The sequence below is a fragment of the Echinops telfairi genome, unplaced genomic scaffold, assembly GCF_000313985.2.
Source record: "Echinops telfairi isolate 266 unplaced genomic scaffold, ASM31398v2 ScPeMD7_4;HRSCAF=17, whole genome shotgun sequence".
In the NCBI taxonomy this organism is placed as follows: domain Eukaryota; kingdom Metazoa; phylum Chordata; class Mammalia; order Afrosoricida; family Tenrecidae; genus Echinops; species Echinops telfairi.
In genome coordinates this window covers 7340874-7365061 of record NW_022103900.1, presented here as the reverse complement: position 1 = coordinate 7365061, position 24188 = coordinate 7340874, and the positions used below count along the sequence as shown (strand labels likewise).

Genomic DNA, 24188 nt, shown 5'->3' with positions numbered 1-24188 from the left:
TTTATTGGGGCTCATACAATTCATCACAATACATAGATCAATTGTGTAAAGCACATCTATACATTTGTTGCCTTCATTATTCCCAAAATTCGCTTTCCTCTTGGGTTCCGGGATTGCGCTGATTTTCCTTTTTGCCATGATGCTTTTCAAACCCCTGTCCCCAACCTTGCCGCCCCGTCGTTTCACAGCCTTGCTCAGATTCCTCAGGCTCGGTTCCTTTCTCTTCCCATCCACTCCCCTCCCCATGGCCCTGCAGGTCATGGCAGAATTCCATAGCCTTTTCTTCAGAAATTAAATCATCAAGTTAATATTTCTCATGAACAATTCCTTGCTCAAGTTGGGAATGAAGTTAGCCATATTTAAAAGGGTCTAGGCAACAAACAAAGGCAAAATTGTAAAGAGAACTTGTGCTTCATCGAATAAATTACAGAACTTTACCTCTGCAGCCTTGACAACCCAGACCCCTAAACCTGCCCCTGTCTCTATAAAGGCCACCATGCGTCTGATTTGTCTAGAAATGCACACTCCTCACAAAGCCCCTACGCCCCGCCTCGACTCCAGATCTCCCAGGGTTGTGTTGCAAAGCCTAGAGACGGGAGAAGGATTCGATGAGCTTCTGATTTCCACTCAATTAGGGCCTGAAACTGGAAATATTTTTATAGCCTCTGGTTGATCAACTTCTGGTCTGACTGGGCAGGATTTAAAATAAAATCTTCTCATTAGTTTGGACTCTCAGAGGTAGTTATGGTCATCTGAATATTCAGTGAGGTGGTTCGCTTCTTTGATGGGCATTGGAATTTCCCAGATAGCCCAGGTACTTCTGGTTTAATTACTGTGAAGTATAGTTAAGGAATCAAGGGATTTCTATTGTTTTCCAGGAGAGTATGATCTACATCAAAGAACTGGATGGTGCACACCTGAGCTAGGATTTGTTAGCCGAGAGATGACTGCTCCCTTGTACTTTCTGCTCTGAAACTTGCCCTCTGCCCACTCTAATTCAGTCCTCTTCCTGATAACAGAGCACATCTCCTTATATGACATTTATCTTGAGGGGCCTGCAGCTGTCAAAGAATAGAATAGGTATTATAAAGAATGCAGAGGAAGCAAAAACAAACAACTGAAGTGTAGATAATTAACAGACAAACAACTTTACTAGCACCTCAAACCTGTCTACCTCCTTTCCTAATGACAGGAATACAGATCGAAATTTCAGAAATATAGATACACACACCCCAAGAGATAAGAAAGTCTAGCATTATATTTGAATCTAAAGCAATCAAATGATAGCGTGATATAAGCTAATGAATTAGATGGTACTGTTAGGTGTCATTGAGGCGGTTTCTAGTGACAGTGACCTTGAGCATAGAGAATGGAGCGCGGACCCAACCACTGCTTGGACTGCACTCTTCTCCCCATTGAGACGCTCGAACCATGGATGAAACCACTATGTTGATCCAGCTCACTGAAGGTCCCCTTTCTTGTTGATGTGCCCTTTGGCCAAATATGATGTTCTTTCCCAGAATCTAATGTGTCCTGATAAAAGGTATGTGTGACAAAATCTTTCTATCCTCACTTCTCAGGAGTCTCCTGACTGTACTGCTTCCAAGATATAGTTGTGTTCTGGCAGTCGCTGGTACTTCAGTCTTCTTTGCCAGCCCCATAATTCAGATGCACCAGCTCTGCGGTCTTCGTATTCAGTGTCAAGCTTTCACGTACATAGGATGCGATTGAAACTACCATGGTTTGGATCAGGTGCATCTTACTCCTCACAGTGACATCTTGCTCTTTAAAACTTTAAACAGACTCGTACAGCAGATTTCCCAGTGCAAAACCATATTGGGTTTCTCTCCAGCTGCTACCGTGACCTTTGACTTTGGATCAAAGAAAGATGAAATCCTTGACAACTTCCATCTTTCTTCTTGGCTCTCGATGTTGTTTATTGTTCCACTTGTAACGTTTTTTGGTTTTGTTCCCTTTGAATTGAATTACATTCCATGCTGAAGGCTGTAGTCTTTGATCTTCATTAGGAAATGCTTCAAGCCCTCTGCACTTTCAGCTAACAAGGTATGTCATTTGAATAGTGCAGGTTGTTAATGAGCCATCCTAGAATCCTGATGCTATGTTCATCTTCATATAGACCAGCTTCCTGGACTGCTTGTTCAGCATACGTTTATTGAATAAGTACAGTGAATGGCTACAATCCTGATAGGCACACCTTTCTCCATTCAAACCATCCAGTATCCTTTGGGTCTGTTCAAACCAGTGCTTTTTGCCTTATGAATAGGTCCCCCATGAGCAAGATTAAATGGAAATTCCAGAATGGAATGAAATGGAAGAATGGAAATTCTTCACAATGCTATCTATATTTTGATATAATCCACACAGTCCAGTGTCTTTGCATAGTTAATAAAATACAAGTAAACATCTTTCTGGCACTTCCTTCTCAACCAAGATCATCTGATGTTAGTAATGGTATCCTTCATTCCATGTCCCCTTCTTAATCTACCTCTTATTTCTGGCCTCTCCCTGTCCAGGTACTACTGCAAACATTTATATATTACCCTTAGTAAACTGTTACCTGTATGTTGACCAGATAGAGAAATCATTTGAAAAAAGAAGGAAATACAAAGTAATTATACTAGGGAATACCACCCAAAACTAGAATTTTTGTTTTTCAAAGCTGTTTATTTTGTTATTTTACTTTATTTTTTTGCAAAACAACGTTATCACCTTCAAAGTACTCTTCATTGCACTTAATACGTTTGTCCAATCTGAGATTTCATTCTTGAATACATTTTTCAAACTCATCTATTTGGATGGCTGACAGCACCTCCCTCATTTTTTTCTTTACCTCTTCTACGTCATCAAATCACTGTCCTTTCATGTCCCTCACTATTCATGGAAGCAAAATGAAGTCACATAGAGTGAGGTCAGGCAGGTAACGTGCATGGGGCATAAGGGGAACGCTGTTTTTGCCCCAAACTGGCACACTGAGATTGCTGCGTGAGCAGGTGCATTATTGTGGTTGTAAATCAGTCCCTTGTCTCCTACAAATCAGGTCTTTTTTGTCACATATCATTACACAATCTTTTCAGAACATCTAATAGAAAGCTTTATTTCGCTGTTTGCTTTGATTGATGGATTGATTGATGTTTGCTTTCAGGATCATAAAAATAGCACCATATCTGCTAACCAGTAATGACCTTGTAAAAAATGTCTGGGTCTCTTTGGAGCTGTTTTTTCAAAGTCCAGCATGTTTCTACTCAAAGTTCTTCTTCCTGGTCAGAATGCAGGGCACAAATTTCACAGCAACCCTTCTCATTTCCAAATCTTCCAATAAAATTCTCTGAACTGAGCTCCAAGATAATCCAGATAACTTCCCCTTCTCTTCAATGATCCGTCGTTGGTCTTCAAGCAAAAGTACACAAATTTAGTCGATATTTTCTTCTTTATGGGAAGTTGAAGAACATCCAGAATAGACATTTCCCCTTTTTTGAAATGAGAAAAACATTTGTACACTGAAATTTTCTCATATTGCTGTCTTTGTAAGCTGTGTTCAACATCACAAAAGTTTCTGTGGCATTTTTCCCAAGCAGAAAACAAAAGTTCACACCCACAGGCTGTTCTCTTAAATTGGCTATCACAAAAAATGAGGTTCAAGAGAAACTGCCTTTATGAAAAACTATGACCAAAGAGAAGTTTCCCAGGTGACCCCACTGGGTGCACTAATTCAGAGCGAGTTGCTCAATGTTTGCTTAGTGGGGAAATATGCATACTACCAAAGCTTCTCCCAGCAGAGCTTTTTTCATTATTGTTTGTTTGTTTGGGGGGGGGGTACTCCCCAAATTGAAAGAATGCCGATTGAAATGTTTCAACAAATTGATTCAGCACAGGAAGCACTTACTCTTCTATGCCAAGACCCAGATATTTGTGATAGAGCTGCCTGGTCAACCTACAGTAGGAGATTTATGTTTATGCTATTCCATAGAAAGATAAGCTAATAGGATGTGGAAATTATTGGATAATATCATTAATTAATATCACATGCAAGTAAAATTATACTCTTCTGTTACTACATGAAGCTGATGGTAATTACTGTCTGCTGAGGCATGACAATCTGAGGAGCCCTGATGGTGCAGTAGTTACACATTGGGTTGCTAACCACAAGGTCATCAGTTCAAAACCACTAGCTCAGGAGAGGGATACCCCTCCTTCCATAAAAGGTATATCCTCAGAAACTCAGAGGGGGAAGTGCTATCTTTTATATAGGATTACTGTGAGTTATAATCAAGTGCATGGCAGTGAGATTTTTTGGTTTTGAGGCATGACCATAAAATCTCTGTCTTATATTGTTTGCCATTTCCAATTTTGCAGAACTCATTGACACATGAGTTATTGTGCTAGTGATCAGAGGGATTCTGTCCTTCCTCTTATGTGGAAACTGTAGTCATGCCAGTGCATCACCATAAGACAACTCATTCTAACCCCCACATCCTGAAGACATAGAAAAATGTTTGCCTTAGTCTTTTGTGGCAACTATCATCTTAATAAAATCATGTAGGATGTACAGTGCATATACTCATCCTGGGAGAAGAAAAACCAAATAAACTAATCAGTCTGATTACTTAGACAGGTTTAGAGAGGGGCACCTATATGGAGGGTACTCTAGCACTCTCTCTCAGGTAATCAGATGCTCAGTGGATCTTACGCTTGCTAGCACAGATTCAAATGCTTGATAAAAATTCTGTGTTGGTTGCTTTTCTATGATTCATCTTACTTTTCCTCCCAAGTAGTTTTTATAGGCGCAATCTTTACCCCAATTATTAGAATGCCACTCACATACCTTATTTTCTTCCTTATGGTCTTGTGTGTCTTCTGTTTCTAAAAATCTAATTTCATTGACAAAGTACAATGGAAATGAGGAACCCAAGAGGAAGCAGAGAGAGTGCGGATACAGTTCAGGATGGCAACAGGTAGGGGGTTTGTCAGGGGAGCCAGCCCCTAACCCATCATCACAGGTCTGGTAGGCGCAATTGTACAGCGATAATAAATAAAGATTAAAGTCATAGAAAGCATGAGAGATAGGAGAGAGATTGAAATAATGGAGTCAGACACATTTCATGGTAGCGTGCTCACCTCAGCCTCACTTGGTGGTCCACATGGAGAGAGAGAGAGATTTATTGCTAACCAAGGTTTATATATTCTCTGGGAACGTGCAAGCCCCCTTATTACAGGTGAAGACATACGTCACAGGAAAGGGTTGTGCTATAGGTAATACAGTAATGGGAGAGGGTGATCTAGGAGTTCATATGCTATTGGAAGAGGAAGGAATAAGGGTATACTTGTGACAAGATGGGCGGACCCTAGATTCATGATGGTGGCCTAACTCTGGATGTCACTGAGTAGGTTTAACCTGTTCTCTGGCTCACTATAGAAACCATTATCATTAGGGTGTAAACCCCATCTACAGGGACCAGACTGATGGCCGCAAGCCTTTAGGGAGAAATAGCTCATTGTCCCTAACAGCCGGGAGTGGGTCCTACTTGTGGTGGCACCCCACAGTGGTCTGGCAACTGAATGCCTTCAGGGAGGATCTCTAAGCATCTGACCTCCCACCATGTGCTGGCAAATAGCCTCTGATGTTTGGCATAACTTTGGGGGAAACAAAGCTGGAGAAAAGTCTCTTTGTAGTCATTCCTCGAGGGTTGGCTGGGGTTGCAAGCAGTGTCACAGAGCAATTTGTGTATGGAATATTGATTGGAAAGTGATTGTTCTATGTAAACCTTCACCTAATGCACAATAAAACACTAAAATAGAGTTTACAGATGTTCCACTCACTCCTTTAAAATAAACTGAATTGGAACTGCTTTAAGAACAGAAGCTATTTTTTGGTTTATAAAGATCTAGTATTTAGTTTATAAGTATTTGGTTTTAAGAAAAAGATCTAGTATTTGGTTTATAAGGTGAACAAGAGACAGACAATAACTCATGCCTCACCATGCTTACTGAGATTACTCAGGACAGAGAGGGATTAAAACATTCCCAAGGTTTTGAGACAGTTATCTGTATCTGAGCCACTTCCCAAAGGCACAGATCATCAGAAAGAGTTTATATCACCTCTGCTTGAACAGGAGTTTTTGAAAAGTTTTGATGATGTATTTCAAAATACACTAAAATTTTTAAATAATGGATTTGTTGGCATCCTTTATGGAGAAAGTGGAAACTTGAGGGGGGAAGTTAGAATACAAAAATACACTTTTACAGCCCATTTCTCATTCTGATGTTTCTTACTAACTTAGAAATATATGGGGGCTTTTTGTATAGATAGATAGATATATGGATAGATAGATAGATGATAGCTTTCTCAAATATATAGATAATTATACATGTTTCTCAAATATATAGATAAATATACATGTTTCTCAAATATATAGACAATGTTGGCTAAGTTACTAATTAAATTTATTTCTCTAAATTTTATTATAAAGTGGCAAGCTAGAGAATTTTATGTTCTTGATTTTGCTAATTTGTGAGGAGAAAGGAAAATTATAACAAAAATGAAACCATTAACATTATAAAATCATTATACTGTCGAAGTTAGTGAAATCTGCAAAATGCTTTTTCCACACAGTTACTTTTATGAGCATGGGCATTTTGTGTAAGCATTTGACATCAGCAGAAACTATTAGCGCCTTCTTTTTCTTCTGGGTCTGTATTTCTCAAAATAAGCCCATCCTCGTGGGTCTTTAAAAATGATTGGATTGAATCAAGCTTGTCTACTACTTTGCATGTTAATTTACTTATTAATTTGTATGATAACAAACGGATTAACATCCTGGAAGGAAGAACACAGGCCTGAGAAAAAGTAGGACGCATTAAAAGCTTCTGTTTTTGCCTCTCTTTGATAGCAGAGATAGGTTTTGGATGTTATTTTTCCCAATATCTTTTCTAATCCTAAATTCATAGGACAAGAAGCAATATGACACCTTCTTCCAGTAGATTTTCCTTGGGTTTCATTTTCAAACTCCTTTGGTCTGAGTAGGCACGGTGTGCCAGGTGAGGCACAAGTTACTGCCAAGTCTGCTCCATCCCAGAAAGCAGGCTCCAGGTGAGGACCGACAGGGGGCGCCAAGCACTCAATCAAGCTTCTCATCCTGCAAAGGCCCCCTCCGTCCAGAAGGCCAGTGCACGCTGCTGTGAAACCTAGTTTATGTCTTATCCTCACAGTGCAAATTTAGATAGTCGGGCACTACAATTCATATTGTAAGATGCTTAGGAAATGCTCAGGGGCTGAAATGTCTGAAGTTTAGTCTGGGGTATGATGTATAAGCCTTTTGACATGAAAAGTTTGCATCTTCATTCTAATAATGTGAGCAAATAAAAACTCAAACCCAAATGCAGCGCCATCGTGTCAAGCTCCTAGTGACCCCACCGGTGCGGCTGAAAGGCTCCGGTGGGTGTCTCATCCTGTAAATCGACCCAGTACACCTTGTCTTTCTCCTGTAGAGCTGCTCTGGTTTCGAACAGCTGACCACGTGCAGCCAGTGTGAAACCCCTCTTGCACCAGGACGCCTTACGCAAACAAAGCCCTCTCAGAAGAGGCATCTCGTTCCCTCTCCCTCCCTCTCTAGACACAGTCTGTTTCCCCCACTTTCCTCAGCTCCCCCCACCCCAACCTTCTATCTGCCATTACTACCACGCAAAACAATAATTCACTGGCATCAAGCGTATTCCTCATCAGAGTGGCCCTGCAGGCAGAGTAGCAATGCCCCTGAGTTTCTGACACGGTAACTGGTCAAGGGATAGAGAGCGGGCCTTTGCCCTGCAGAGGGCTGGTCGTGTCTAACAGGACAGCTGCCCAATGCGTAATCACTGTGCCACAGGGCTCCGGGATTATAGAAGAAAGGAGAAATCTGTAAAATATTCTATTCCCTTTTCATTCCATTCTCATAAACTTTGGAAACCTCGTGCTATACCACTAAGTCTGAGTCCAGAAAATAGAAAACAGAACTTCACAGTCTCAAACCAAGACCAAACGCACTAGCCATTCATTTCTAGCAAGCCTGTAGGACAGAGGAGAAAGCTGCCCCAGTGCGTTCCCAAGACTGTAACTCTTAAGAGGGGAGCTCCCTTCCCCCGCCCCCATCTCCCTCTCTCTTGTTAAGTTGGATTAGTACTTCATTTATAGATCATACAGTTCAGTCATATCAACAAGACTGTGCCATCATTACCACAATCCATTTTAGAACATTTTCTTCTTCCATGTACTCATGGTTATTAGTACAATCACTATTTTTTAATTGTGGCAAAAAATACACAACAAAATCTCCAATTCAACCGCTTCTGTATGTATAATTCAGTGCCTTTGATTAGACTCTTCACATTGTACAGCCATGATTGATACCCTTTTCTAAATTATTCCAGCACAATTAACATAGACTCAATGCCCTAAGCAAATGCTCCTCCTCCTTCACCCATGGTGACCGTTGGTCACGTTTGCTTTTGTTTCCTTCTTTTTTTTAATTTTTAGTAGTTTTCTAGATGTAATATTCATATTCTATACTTCCATAGTAAATTGCCTTTAAAAAGAGCTTTATATACATCATCACCATCAGTACTAGTGCTCCTTTTCGCCCTCCCCTGTCATCATTTGCTCCCCAATTTCCTTCACCCACCCCATCCCCATAAACCATCCACTCCTTAGGTGCTTCACAAACTGAGAAACCTAACAGACACAACAACAACAAAAACAAACAAAATAGAAAGAAGAAAATACTGATAATATAAAGATAAAAATAAAGAGGAAGAAAGAAAAGATGACCAATATTTAAAATGACAGAGAAGTAATTTCTGTTATGGAACAAGCCAGAAATATTTGAGCCTAGAGCAAATTCAGGTTGGGTCAAGAGGGTGATCAATAAAAAGCCTCTAACCTGGAGGGTCTGGTGGCTTTGAACTGCTGACCTTGCAGTTAGCAGCCCAACATATAACCACCACACCACCAGGGATTGAGGGTAGGGACTATGAAAAGAGCAGAGTTGAGGATTCTAGATACACAATGATTCTGTAGTTGTTTCCTTGATTTGTTTTCTCATCAAGACAAATGACAAATTTGTTAATTTCCTCCTATAAAAATAATGGTGGCACATATAATATTATTTGACACACATGCAGGTACATTAATTAAATATAGTCTTGAAATACCTTGTTGGAATAGATAACTTTGGCGTCCTTCAATCAGAGCAGTATCTGATTTATTGTTCTTCCTGTTTGGGCTTTATATCGGTATTTAAAATGCCATCTTTCCCAGTGAAGAAGAATGATGAACTCAAGACTCAGAGTGACAATGAAAGAAGCAGGCAGTTTGTACACTGTCTCAAAGTCTTCATACATGTGCTTGAAATGTCACATGAAATACACCTTACCAGGAAATCGGTTTCATGATAAGATTTGACTAGTAGTGTTTTCTAGCATGTTGCCAATGATCAAAACAGATCTTGTCTTCTGTCTTTCCCCGTCTTCTGTTTTGTTAAGACCTCAGTGCTGTGTTACACACACACATACACACACACATGTTGTATTTTAGCAGGATAAGATTGATAGAAAGAAAGTCAAGGTTAAATGTAAGAAAATAAGTCAGTAGACTATTGAAATGCTCAGATTAGATATATGAGTCTTAAGTGGTTCAGAAGTTGCAGGGTGAGGATGACATTGATCGAAGGGATAGTGTAAGGCCATATTGTCAGTTCTTAGAAATCAATTGATTATTAGTGATGGAGAATATAATAATAAAGAAAAAGAATTCTCTGTCTATAATTTGGTTTGTGTTAACACAAATTCTATGTTACATTTTGCTGAGTTCTTTTTCTTTCTTCCTTTAGAATTTTTCTCTTTTTTCAAGTTCTTACCTTCAATTGCACTGTCTTCAGGTGTCTTTGTGTTGGCTTTCTTCTTTTGTCTTACTTTCATGTTTTGTTTATATCCCAAGGCCTCCTTGGTTCTAAGATTTCCTTTTTATCTGTGTTGGATTTAAATATATATAAATGAAAGATATATCATACACACACACACAGTTTCAAGAAGGCATCCTTTTATGGCAAATGGAATGTTTTCATGCAGCTTCCTTTTCTAGTTTGTCAAATAAATACAGTTATTTTTAAAACAAATGTTTGATGGCTCAGTAAAGAATGAATCTCTTACATGTTCTTTCTATGAACCTTTAGCATTTTTGAACTTGGGGATTAATATTCTTAGCTGCTGGCAAGTTAGCTCCAACTCATCGTGAAGCTGTGCCCTGCGGAACCCAACGTGGCCTGCTCCGTTGTGATCCTCAGACTCCTTTGCGGTCTTTGTTCAGCCTTTGTGTCAGTCTGTCTCCTTCAGGGTCTCTTTCTTTTTAAGCATGACGTCCTCCTACAGGGACTGATCTCTCTGGATGACATGTCCAAAGAACATGAGCATTCTAGCTATATATCTTCCCTGAAAGATTTATGTGTTCTTCAGGCACTGCACAGTACTTTCAATATTCTTTGCCAGCACCATATTCAAGTGCATCAGTTCTTCTACAGCCTTCCCTAGTCATTGTCCAACTTCACATGCATAGGAGGTGATGGAACGGGTCAGAAACACATTGGTCTTCAAAGTGACATCCTTGCTTTTCCGCACTTAAAAGAAGTTTTGTGAAAGAGACTTGCTGAAAGTAATACATCCTCTGATTTCTTGACGGCTGTTTCCATGAGCACCAACTGTGGATTCTGGCAAAATCAAATCCCTGACAACCCCAACCTTTTCTTTATTTATCATCATGCTGTCTATTGGTCCGGTTATGAGGTTTGGCTTTTTACCTTGAGGTGTGATCCGTAGGAAGGTTGCACTTCTTGATTTTCATCAGCAGGTGTGTCAAGTCCCCACTTTTAACAAGCAAGTTTGTGTCATCTGCACATCACAAGTTGTTAATAAGCCTTCCTTCAAACATGCTGCCAACTTCTTCACACACTCCATCTTCTCAGATTAATTTGCTCAAGTACAAATTTAATAAATGTAGTAAAAGGATACAAATCGGGTACATACTTTTGCTGATGTTAAACCATGAAGTATCTCCTTGGTACGTTCATACAATTGCCCACTGTTCCTGGAACAGATTCTGGATGAGCACAATCAAGTGTTCTGTATTCCCATTTTTTTCAATTGTATTCACATTCTATTATGGTCTACACAGTCTTTGCAGAGTCATTAAAATATATGTGGACATTTTTCTGGTATTGTTTGCTTGCATCCAAGAGCCATCTAATATTGGCAATGAAATCCCTCATGCAAAGTCCTCTTCTGAATCCACCTTAAATTTCTGGTAGTTCTCTGTTAATGAACTGCTGCATCTATTGTTGAATTATCTTCAGTAAACTTTTACTTGCATATAATATCAGTGATAATGTTTCATAATTTCTGCATTTGGTGGCACAGACAATGAAGTGCTCCAAGTGCTGTGTCAGTGTGTTTAAAATGTAAATTAATATTCCCTCATTTCCTGGAGCCTTGTTTCTGACTATTGACTTTAATGAATTTTGGTTTCTTCTTTAAGTACCATTCTTTCAGTTCTTCATTTTCTGCTACCTCTTGAAATGGTTGCATGTCAATCAACTATTTTCAATATGGTGCCTCTGTGCATGCCTTCCATCTTTGATGTTCCCACATAGAACTCTTTAATATTACAATGCAAGGCTTGAATATTTCTTTCGTTTTTTAAACTGGAGATATACTGAGAATACTCTTTATTTTTGGTTTTCTAAATCCAGGTCTTTGTACATTTCCTTATAATGCTGTATTTTGTCTTCTCAAGCTGCCCTTTAAAATTTCCTATTCAGTTTTTTTAATTCATCATTTTTTTCTATTTGTTTTAGCTACTCTATGTTGAAAAGCAAGTTTCAGAGTCTCCTCTGATATATGCGTTGATATTTTCTTTGTTTCCTGTGTTTTTAATGAGCATTTGCTTTCTTCATGTATGATGTTCTTTACCTCATCCCACAGTTCATCAGAACTTCTTATTAGTATTCAATCAGTTTGATAACTTCTCAGACTTCAGGTGGGATGTACTCAAAGTCATATTTTGTATTTTGTAGACCTGTTTTTATTTTATTCAGCTTCAACCTGAATTTAGATAGGAGCACCCAATGGTCTGTTCCGCAATAGACCCAGACCTCCACTTGGCTGCTAATATTGGGCTTGTTTGTTGACTCTTCCTGTAGACATAGTCAATTTGCTTCCTGTGGATTCTGTCTGGGCAATGTGTTCTCTCTGGTGAGGTCCATGTGTACAGGTTTTGGGTACGTTGATGAAAGCGGGAGTGTGCCGTGAAGAAGCTGTTGGTCTTGCAAAATACAATTATTCAATATCCAGCTTCATTTCTATCACCAAAGCCATATTTTCCTACTATTATCTCTTCACCATTGTTCCAACTTGAGAATTCTAATCACACACCTTTACAAAGGTATCTTGATTTGGCGTTTGATTGTTTTCTGATTGAAGAAGTGCAGAATTCTTCACTTTCATCGTCGCAAACTTTATCTTTGCCAGATCGGTGCTTGGTGTGTACATTCAGTGTAGACACACAGTTGCTATCCTGTCACAGATGACATTGTGTTTCAAAATAAGTCTTGAAATGTTCTTTGGGATGATGAACGTGATGCCATTCCACTTAAATTTTTCATTTCTTACAGAGTGAACCACTTCATTGCCTGATTCAAAATGGCCATTTCAGCTCCCTAGTCTCTAAAATATGGTTTTATGTGTTAATCCTATAGATGGCTTTTAATTTCCCTAGATTCATACTTCATACATTACCAATTCTAACGTTTGTAGGAGTTTCTTCTCCTTTTGAGGGGTTTCCCATCAGCACATAAAATCCTGAGAACTTTATGTCATCCACATCATTATGGCAGACCCTTCTTTGATGAGAACATTTTCCCCCATCGGTATTGTGAGTACCTTCCAAACTAAGAAAGGAACTCTGATCAAGTAGTGGATTATGCATTGGGTTGCTAACCTTAAGGTTATTAGTTTGAAACTACCAGCCGCTTCAAGGGAGAAAGATGAGGCGTTCTACCCCTATAAGTAGTTATATCCTTGGAAATCCACAGGGGTAGTTCTACCCGGACTGATAGGGTCCCTATGAATTGGAATCAACTCGATAGCAGTGAGTTTGCTTGGTCTGTTTCCAACTGAGGGAGAGGTTCGTCTCCTGCCACTATATTTGACAGTGTTTTGCAGCGATTCATAAGGTTTTCAGTGGCCAATCCCTCAGAAATTGACAGCCCATTCTACTTTTCAGCACTGTATCTGACAGTGCTCTGCTGCTGTTCACATTCCACATGTCTGTCAGTTTGTTCTGCTACGATGATTCTTGTGTTGCTGAAAGGTATGTTATTGGTATCTTACGTAGGGTGGTATGGTCATCCAAAGTGAATAGGGTTCAGTGGAGCTTCCAGACTAAGAACAGACTACAGAGAGTGAATAATTGTCCATTTCTGAGGGATTAGTAACTGAAAACATCATGAAAAGCAGCAGGACTCTGGGATGTGCCTGTATAAATAACATGGTCAGGTAACGAGATGACAGGATTCTGAGACTTGTTTATTTAGAATCTACCCTTTGCAAACACTTCATCTATGAAATTATGTATTTCTATTTTTAAATTCTGTTTCCCCTTTGCACCTAAATACTCTTGTTTCATGTCAAGAGATAATTGAGATTAATTGAATCATAGCACATCTTATGGAGATTTACACAATAAATCTGCATAAACCATACATCTCATATTTAAATTATTGTCTCAAGGGAATTCCAAAATAACAGCGCTTTTAAAATATTTCATGAAATATATATGCATATACTTTTTTACATATTGAGTATCCTAGAATAAGTTTTAAAAATTGCTTCTAGCTTCTAGAGTTCCAATTCATGTAAACACACAGCATGCTTAAATGTGTCTCTGCAAACAATGGGTGGCTGCAGATAAGTTCTCTTGGAAATTCACTTATTTTCATCTCATTAGGGATCATCAAAAAAAAAAAAAGCCCAATCCCAGAAGTAGCTTCCAAGGAAATCCGCTGGGCCAGTTAAATTCCTGGCAGTGAGGTCAGCTCGGAAGGTTAGGGATCCTGTGTTTTGGAACGGTAAAACGGTAACCCGACTGGAGTTTCTTGATGAGCACAGGAGAGTCTGGGAATTAATGAAGAAGAGCATTAAGAATAATTTAAAAGCATCAGTGAAGAAAAGCCAGGAATGTTGTCCTGGGAATATTTTCCCCTTGTTGCAGCAATGCTCATTAGTTGAGGGTAGCAAGCGCTGTCCTAGAAGAATTTCCTGGGGAATTCTTACTTCCGGTACTTTACATCCCTGATCTTGCCCCCTAAGTCTTCTTTTTGTTACCAAACTCAAAGAACATGAAAAGGAATACAAAAGCCCCTCAAGAATGCTACAACGTCCATTTTTGATGTGGTCTAAATTAAAGAAGACAGAATTTGGAGGGAATGGTTAGAGATGAATACACTGCCTTCAGAAGTGTATAGACCTGGATGAAGGATATGTCAAGAAACAGTAGCTTCATATGATGATATTTTGTTTAATGACGGTTTCTATTGTTTTGTAGTAATACTTTTTACTTACTGTATATATAAAGAGATACCCTATGTATGTATCCCTATATATAGACCCTATATATGCTTTATTGCTCGCTCTCTCTCTGAAGAAAGAGAGAATATAGATTCACATGCAGGTTTAAGATGACAATGCCCACATAATCCCATGCATATAGCTGGCACTGGCAAATTTTGGTTACTGAGGCTATATAAGGCCAGTCGTGTCCAATGATTCAGCGTTTTCAAAAGTAGAAGCTGCCTCTTGAAATGCTGTTTGTATGTTCCAGCATGAGTCTATTAGGGTCTAGCGTCCAGTTAGTCCTCTGCCACAGCTCCAGGCAGGGCAGTTAGTGACCTGACGTCCTAGAGTGTTGCAAACAGTTTCTTTTATTGGCCATTAAGCGAAAGATTAGAGACTTGAGTCTATGCCGAGGTTCCATGAGCACAAAACAAAAAACCCTTAGTGGTAAATTCCTGAAAAGTCAGCAATTTTATGGATCTCCGGCTGTGTTAGGGAGCAAATTTCTACTCTGACCCATAGAGTTGCTGTGAATTGGAATGGGCATGGGGGTTCATAGGTCCTATTGAACTCAGTAAAATTAGAGGCTTTTACCTATGAGTCCATTGAGACCTACAAAGAATCTGGACTTGCAACCGACATTGTACTTCTTCCTCCTTAATATTTTTACTATTTATATGAATTAAAAATGATGATGAGCATGGATATTATCTTTCGTTGCTATCATAAATAGCTCAACCTAAAAATTGGATGTCATAATATTTCTGTGCAGTGCAGCCACTGTTTCCACATGGCTCTTGACAACATGTCAGAATTATCAGCTCAAAGAATAGTAATAAACACATGAAAAAGAGAATACAAACTAGTTTGCTTAGCACGCAAAGGTCTCTTCATGCAAAGGCTAATTTTAAAATATAGTTTATTGTTAAAGTTTCTTTGTATATTCGCTGCTTTTGTGTATTTATTGTTTGCTTAGTGCGACCTCTCTATCTGATGATAGTTACTGCTCTTTACAGTTCACAGGCTGGCCTGTATTCTTATGTAAATATTTTGATCATGGATAATACTATCAAAAGTTATCATTTTGGATGTACTTTGTACAGTGATTGACATTAACTTTATACACATCAGCCTTGGTAACTTGACATCCCAATTAAGAAAAGGCTTGATATTAAAGACTAGCAACAGCAATGTCAGAAATACAACCATAGGTCTATGTGGAAGACACTAGAATGTTAGTTTTTGTTGTTTTGTTTTGAACAACTCAGCCATTCATGTATTTCATTTATTTATTTGCCAAACCCATTTTATTTGACGCTAATACAGATATATCATTCCATAGTTCAATCACATCAAGGATTATTGTACAATTGCTACCACACTCAGTTGCAAAACATTTTTTTCTTGAACTCCTTGACTTCAGCTCCCTTTTACCCTCCCACCCCACCACTGTATCTCCTAGAAATCTTTATTCTACTTGCTGTCCCTAGAGGTACATCAATCCTGTTTTTCATAAACTGAAAAATATATAACAAAAATTCATAAAAGTCACCCCTGATGACCAAATACATCTGAGATGAGCCCGAATATGAACAAACAAAAAACAAAATATACAGAAATGTTGAAAACCAGATCAGGCCCAACATGCATCAGAGTGGGGATCACGTGACACGATTTTAACCAGTAAATCAGGTGTAGCATTTTGATGTTCAGTCATCTCTCCATTGCATTCCTCAATTGCAGATAGAGGGCAATCACCTTGCTTCCTATGTAGATCTCACAAATGTATCTTAGGCTCCACTGCCATCTCAGCCTCCTGCAAACTGGATTCTCACAATTTAAGCTTTGATACTGTTCCCTCCTTTAGCTTCAGATTATATGATTTATAATCCTTTGATCACTGATGATGGTGTTCTTCTTCCATGTGGACTTGGTTGACATTTCACTTACACTGCTGCTTGTTTGGAAACTAGCCTTTAAGACCCCAGATGATATTTTATCTGATAGCTGGGCACCATCTAATTTCTTCACCACACTTGGCTATAGCACCCATATCTTCTGTGTTCCCTTCCTCAGGGTGGGTATCAGGTAGGGCCATTGTGTAAGAACTAATTGTTCTTATATTGGAGCTACCCATTCCTGGATCTATGTTTTTTGTTTGTTGGTTGGTTGTTATCTGCCTTTGGCTCACTTTCAAAATTTCTTTAGAATTTTAGTTTTTACTATATGTTGAAATAATAAAATTGTCATATTTTAGAAAACTGAAAGTTCCTATTTATTCCTTTATTCACTTCAAGTTGTTACATAGCATTTACTGTGTATCGGGGAAATTAAGCATTGAGATTTAAAAATTAATGAAATAGACTCTCAGTTTAATTAAAGGAGAGCATCATCTAGCACGATTACTATGAGATGCAGTAAGAGTCATAGTAGAATTCTCTACTGGCAGTTTGGGGAAAACCAGAGACAAAATAGAAATGACTAACTATAATAGCAAAGTCAAGAAACAATTCCAAGAGAAAACTATGGAGTCAAAGTTGCAAATGGTAAAGTGAATGTAGAAAAGCCTTAAAGTGACCCTCACACCCGATGGATGTCAGATTGTATGTTTCATTTTTTTAAGAATGAATTTGAAAATGCATGAAGAAAGCTCATGACAAAGGAAATAGTTTGAATTTGACATCCCAAATCCAGACAGTCACAATACATCAACTACAAATGTCTGTGCTCATCATTGAAAGAGAAAAACTCACCAAATTCTTTGCCATTAACTTTATTCTGAGTCATAGGAGCCCTGTAGGACAGGTAGCACTGCCTCTGTGACTTCCTAAGATTGTAACTCCTTATGGGAGTAGAGAGCCTCATGTTTCTCCCACCTATCAGCTGGTGGCTTTGAACATCGGAGCTTGTGATTAGTAACCCAAACATAACCCACTAGGCCAATGGGGCTTCTTAAAGCAAGAATCGACTATTTAGCTCCATTTTCATTTAAAACAGTCAGCTACTTTAATAGCTGACTTTTCAGAACTTTGCTACTAGGTTGTTGTTTTGTTTTATGTTTTTCGTAATAGCACCTCTGGATAGACTCAAACCTCCAATCTTTTGGTTAATGGCCAAGAAAAAGAATTGTTTGCAACATTCCGGGACTTCAGTTCACTAAATTTCCTGCCTAAAGCTATGGGAGAGAACTAACTGTACTGTGAGACCCTAATAGACTGATGATGTTATATAAAGCAGTGTTTTAAGAGGCAACCTCTACCTTTGAAAACATTGAATACTTGACTATTTTGCAATCCTTGAATCTATTGCCTTTTTTTTTCTGAGATAAACAATATGTTATTTGGTATTGTTCATTGGTATTTTATTAGGGTTACAGAAATGGAAACACTACCTTCAAAAGTGTAGGTCAAGATGAAGGATATATTGAGAAACAATAGCTTCACATTTTGATATCCTTGTTTAATAAAGGTGATTTGGTAACAATAGTTGTTTTGTTTTTGTTTTTCATTTATTGTCTTTTTCTTTATACTAATGGTTACATGGGTTGATAAAAAATGGAGTTTAAAATCTAATTTACTGAGTTACCCAGTATAATCATTACATAAAAAAAAGTTAGTACAGATCCCTCATCTCAAATTCTTAGATAATCCAACCAAACCCAACAGCATTTTGTTTCTAACAGCCTGGTCTATATCTGAACTTAATTTCTCAGAACCAATGCCATGAATCATGTTTAAAATCAGATTTAAAGGATAAACTACACCAGTGGCAAAATATGAAACACAAAAAATGATGGAAATAGAAACTTGGAATATTTTAAGACCAGTTTTATGTAAGTTACCAAGGGGCAGTAAAATTGATGCATTGGTGCTAACACACCAAACCAATGTTGCAATTATAAGTGTATTTAGTTATAGCAAATAAATGCTGAAATAAAAATGTACAATGCTAAATTAAATTCATGTACTTGTATTGCTCTTGTTGTACCATCTCAAAAAATATATATCTGTAAGTATGTGAGGCATGGTGTGATTTTTCTTTGAGTAAAAACACATTAAGTATAAAATGTTTACTCAATAAAATGATAATGTATTGTGTCAGCCTGGGTAGACTAGAGAAATAAACCCAGGGAGACTCATAGGTGTAAAAAAAAGAGCTTTATATACAAGAGCAATTGAACATTAAGAAAATATCCCAGCCCAGTCCAGATCAAGTCCATAAGTCTGATATTAGCCCATATGTCTGTTACCAATCTATAAAGTCCTCTTCAGACTCATGAAACACATGCAATGACACGGAATGCAGGACATCACAGGCCAGTGGGTGGAAAGTCTTGTGGATCCAGTGGATGTGCAAGCATCTCAGTTCTGGCAGGGGTCTCCATGTGGCTTCTCCAGCTCCGGGCACTAGCATATTCCATGTGTCTTGTCAGCTGCATTGTCTCCCAGGGATTGAGCAGAGAGAATGAGTGTCTCCTGCCCCCCAGGGAGGAATACCAGAGTTCCCAGAATCCTCAAGAGAAGACCATGCCCACACAGAGGCCTCATTGGCTATGACCTGATTGACAGGCTAGACTCCATCCCTTCACTCTTAATCCTCTCAAATTGACATACAATTATATAATTACCACATGTATATTTTAAAATGTGGCTTAAAAATACTTTCACTTGCTATTTTTCTACTTCCAATATTTTGCATTTGTCTTTCTTAGCACACAGACTCACGTCACTAACTATATTCTTTGAGTATAAAGATTGGTGACAGGTATCAGAAACTCAAATATCCATGACTACCAGGCAGACTTTGACAAATGTCAGCTTGGTGTTAAATAGTAGGAATTGATGGAGACTGTGGTCCATGTGGTCAATGTGGCCTCCACTAAAAGGCTGGCAGCTGCTTTGTTCCAGCCCAGCTAGTGCCCATGTTCCAGTGTGAACTCGGTGCAGCCCGATCATTTAAGGTTGCAAGAGGAGACTGAGATCTTGATTTGGGGATATTATCCTAACTTAAGACATTAAAAATGCTGTGTAAACCATTTGAAGCATATTTCTTGAGCATAAATGGCACTTAGGTGCTTAAGTAGAGATATATTCTGATCTATAGGAATGATCATGTTATTGTTGAATGCTAAGTCCATTCCTACTCCTACCTATTGAGAAGGACAGACTAGAACTGCCCTAGAGGGTTTCCAAGGTCATCTTTACAGGAGCAGAATGATAGGATTCTCCCCTGTGAGTGATTCCCCGACTCTTAGTTAGCTGAGCACTTAACTGCTGTACCACCAAGTCTTCTTGAATTCAAACTACAGACCTTTCAGACGGCAATTCAGCACATTACCACTATACCAACAGGACTCTTTTGACCAAGGCTTCTTTAGAACGATCCTGGCGCTCAAAAAGAAACACCTTGTTACCTCTCACGTTCCCTGTCTCCTTTGCTATTTCACAATATCTGATAGACATTTCTGATTTCTTCAATCAGTGTATGAAATACAGTGGATTACTTAATATATCTCTTCTAGACATAGCATTTTTAACTCTTTCCAAACAACTTTTTATTCCTGATGGATCTGGGTAAGAAGATGGTGGGAAAACAGATGGGATTATATGATTCAGCTGTGAGTGATTATTAATAGAGTGAATTGGGATTGTCATCTGTTGGATCTGAAATGAGCCATCTGAGAAGCAGAAGAGGGGGCTTCACTACTGGCAATAGAGAAATCCTAGTTGTTTGGATCTCAAATCTCTGTGCATTGAACCCCTGCCACCGAAGGTCACAGCTTTGAAGAGCAGAAGAGAAGCAGCAGCAGCAGGACCATGAAGCAGTGCAATATGCTTTCCAGGCCACAGAACTCATAGTACTGACTGCTTTGGGCAGAGGGCTAGTTTGTAAAGCGGGTTGCCTCTGGGAACTTAATTGGGGGAGCTGGGTTTGCTGAGCTACAAAACTAGAGTTGAGTGTCTTCGGGTTGAGCCATGTAGTAGAGTGACATGCCATTTGGACACTAAGTGTGAGCCCTCAAAGAGCTTTGCAACATTTCTGGAGTTTAGCAGGTGTGAGGTGAAGGGGCTGAGGGCCAGCGAGAGACCTGCCTGCAGAAATGACAGATACTCTCTTGACTGAACCACTGTGTCCTGAACATTTCTGGATGTAACCTGTTAACTTCCCTGATAAATCCCATAATTGCGAGCATTGACAGTGAGTACTGTGAGGCCATTGCAATTAATTCTAGAACTCAGCAGATAGTAGAGTTTCAGGGGAAATAGGATGTGGTCGTAGGATTGGTTAGTGTCAGAATAAGGTAAAAAATTATGGAGGTTTTGTTAGTCTGGGTAGACCAGAGAAACAAATTCATAGATACTCATATATTTATCAGAAAGAAGTTTATATACAAGGGCAATTGAATATTGAGAAAACGTCCCAGCTCAGTCCAGATCAAGTCCGTAAATCCAATATTAGCCCATATGTCTGATACCAATCTATAAAGTCCTCTTCAGACTCGCCAAATACATGCAATGATGCTGAATGCAGGAGGATCACCGACCAGTGGTTTGTAAGTCTTGTGGGTCCAGTGGCAGTAGAAGCATCTCAGTGCTGTCCAGGGTCTCCACGTGGCTCCTCCAGTGCCCAGGGTATGGGTTCTATTAGCATAGTGCCATATGTCTGCTCAGTAGAGTTTTCTCGGGAAGTGAGTAGTGTCAGTAGAGAGTCTCCAAGGGAGTGAGCTGAGAGAGAGAGAGAAGTGCCTCCCTGCTCCAATGAGGAAATACAGGAATTCCCAGAATTCTCAGGAAAAGGCCATGCCCACACAGAGGCCTCATTGGTTAGATCTTGATTGACAGAGCAGACTCTACCCCTTCACTTGCAATCCTCTCAAACTGACACCAGATTAGATAACTACCACACAGGGTGATGGTATGTCTGACCCCAGTCTGACCCCGAGACAATCAGCCTCGGGAACTGGAAGAGGTCAGACACAGCGCCCACACCATTTCCTCAGTGCATAAGAAGGTCACAGAATGTTCTCATTGTATCTCTGTGGATGAAGAAACTTGTTCCAGATGAAAAGAATTTTCATGCAAGGAGTTTTCATTTGTGACCTTGCATTTATTTGTTATTTATTTACATCTGCAGTCTTCAATGGTGGTTATTCATCCTTCCAGCTTAATGCTACTGATAGCCTCAAATAATATTTTCTTATGAAAAGTGGTTATTTATATATACTACCTCTCAAGAAAGTAAAGTAATTTTGTTGTTGTTCTTTATCCCCAATCCCTAAAATATATACTGGTCAAAAACAAACGAACACCACCACCACCAACAACAAAAAAAACCACCTCTGAATTATATTGATTTGCTAATGCAAGTTTACTTTGTTACTCATGCATTGATTGATCGTTCATTCATTCATTCATTCATTCAGTGAACTCTATTATACAACAATAGTGGCTTATGTTATTATCAAATGTTATTTGAAAATTGTGAATCATTAACTGGTCCTAAAAATTTCTGAAAAAAATCTTTGGTATTAAAGTTAATGAGATATATAAATTAATATGTAAACTGTCATTGTATCTCAGTTCTTTGTTGGGCTGTTTGGTAGTTTATTAACTTTTTCCTTGGTTTTCCTTTCCTATAAACATGTAATAAGGTAAGATCATATTACTCATCGCTCTTTAAATGTCTGGCTGCCCACTGAGTTCATCAGAACACTACTCCTGTACATTAAACACCCTTGGAAGATGGGCAGAAATTCACATACTATAAGTCAGCCAGCAAAATCTTTCAAGTCAATTCTCATAAATTATTTTGAACATTGTTCTTGTTTTAAAGAATTAGGATTTACTTAAGACAAATTAACTCAGTGTAAAAATAAAATAAGAACAATATTTAGAGATCTTATTTTGATGAATAATAATAAATAATCTTTGTTAACTATATTCTACTACAACAGATTAATCAGATCTCAAATACTCAATTAGTTACATAGATATCAAGATTATAGCAAAGCACCAATTTCAAAGTTCAAATGCACTTGTTCTAATGAAATGTCAGTATCCTATCTCCTTACTTATTGCTGTTAATGTGTTAACACTAAGCCAACTGCTTCACCATCTCCATTAATTCAATAATCATATGATGGAGTCAAAGTCATATTCTGTCTTAAAAATAGGATTGGATTAATTAAATTAAAACTCGGGTTTGTAATTGAGTTAAAGTCACCAAGGATAATTTCGATCAAATCGACAGTAGTCTCATGGGAGACACAAACTAGCATAATAGGGCTAGCATTGATGACTATGTCTAATATGTAGAGTCTTCTATTGAACTTTGGATATGTTATCGCACTTGGTGAATAATTTGAAGATCAGAATGTGTATCTTGAACAACAAAGTACTCTGTTTCTGTCTTCTGGGACTCGTAGCTTTCTTTATGAGTACCGTCTTTCTTACATTGGTCATAGGATGTATCATTAACAGGTGTTATTTACCAAGGATGAGGGTGGTAGGCAGGAAGATAACTCCATAAGGATAGCTACATCTTAATCTTCTAAACATATGGATATGTTAGGTTGCATTAAAAAAGAGAAATCTAAATGCAGATGCAATTAAGGTTACTAATCAGTTGACCTTACAATAGAGATTATCCTGGATTACCTAAATCTGTCCAATGTAATTACAATCACTTCAAAGTGAAAGAGGAAACTGGAAGAAATAATCAGAAAGATAGCAGTGTGAGAGGAATTTTATTGGTGGAGGGAGTCAGGAGCCAAGGAATATGGGAAGCTTCTAGAACTTGTAAAAGAAAAAGGAATGGATTCTGTCTTGAACCTGTCAAGCAGAAAAGTAGCCGATGAATACCTTTAAATGACAGAAACTTCTGACCTAGAAAACTATAAGATAATACACCGTGGACTTCTAAGCCACAATGTTTGTGGCAATTTGTTACCGCAGCAATAGAAAGACGACACACGGAGAAACTTTCCTTTGGTGGTTTGTTTGTTTGTTTGTTTGTTTGTCCAGTATCCTTTCTTATGAAAATTGCATCACTAAATCATGGCAAAAGTTCCAAACTTTCTCAAAGCCTTCGCTTATGAGTTTATTTGTTTGTTTGTTTTATTCAGGAAGTAATTGGTGGCAGCCAGATCAACATCTCAAAATGCAGTCAGGAAATGGAAGGAAATGAACAAGAAGCTTCCCAAAAGCATGAGGCTGAAGTTCTTGGAACAGAAATGGTAACTATTTAGAAAGACACTTTCCAAACGGTTTCTAGAACTGTGGGGAAATTCTGATCTTGTTCTGACCAATCATTTTTTTGTATGCAATGTCAATAAGTACCCTTCTCCACTTTGAAGTTGGCATTCCTTGCAATGCATCCTGAAATACATTCAAACTTTACGTGTCAATCAAATAGGTGCTGTCATAGCCTGAGTGAGCCCACCCATTAAGATAAATATGCGTGGAAGTCGTAGATGAAAATCACAGTGGGATGAAGAGTATTGTTTGCAGTATTGAAATAAGTCACATCTCTTTTTT

At 38.5% G+C, this 24188-nt stretch overlaps 1 protein-coding gene across 1 annotated transcript in view; it reads left to right on the top strand.

The window, feature by feature from the left end:
* XIRP2 (xin actin binding repeat containing 2) overlaps positions 1-24188 on the top strand; it is a 113988-nt gene that overhangs the window by 68466 nt on the left and 21334 nt on the right. Inside the window, exon 4 of the mRNA XM_045297993.1 lies at positions 23777-23887. Within this exon, the coding sequence (XP_045153928.1) occupies positions 23777-23887 (111 nt within the window). The remainder of the gene's footprint in view (positions 1-23776; positions 23888-24188) is intronic.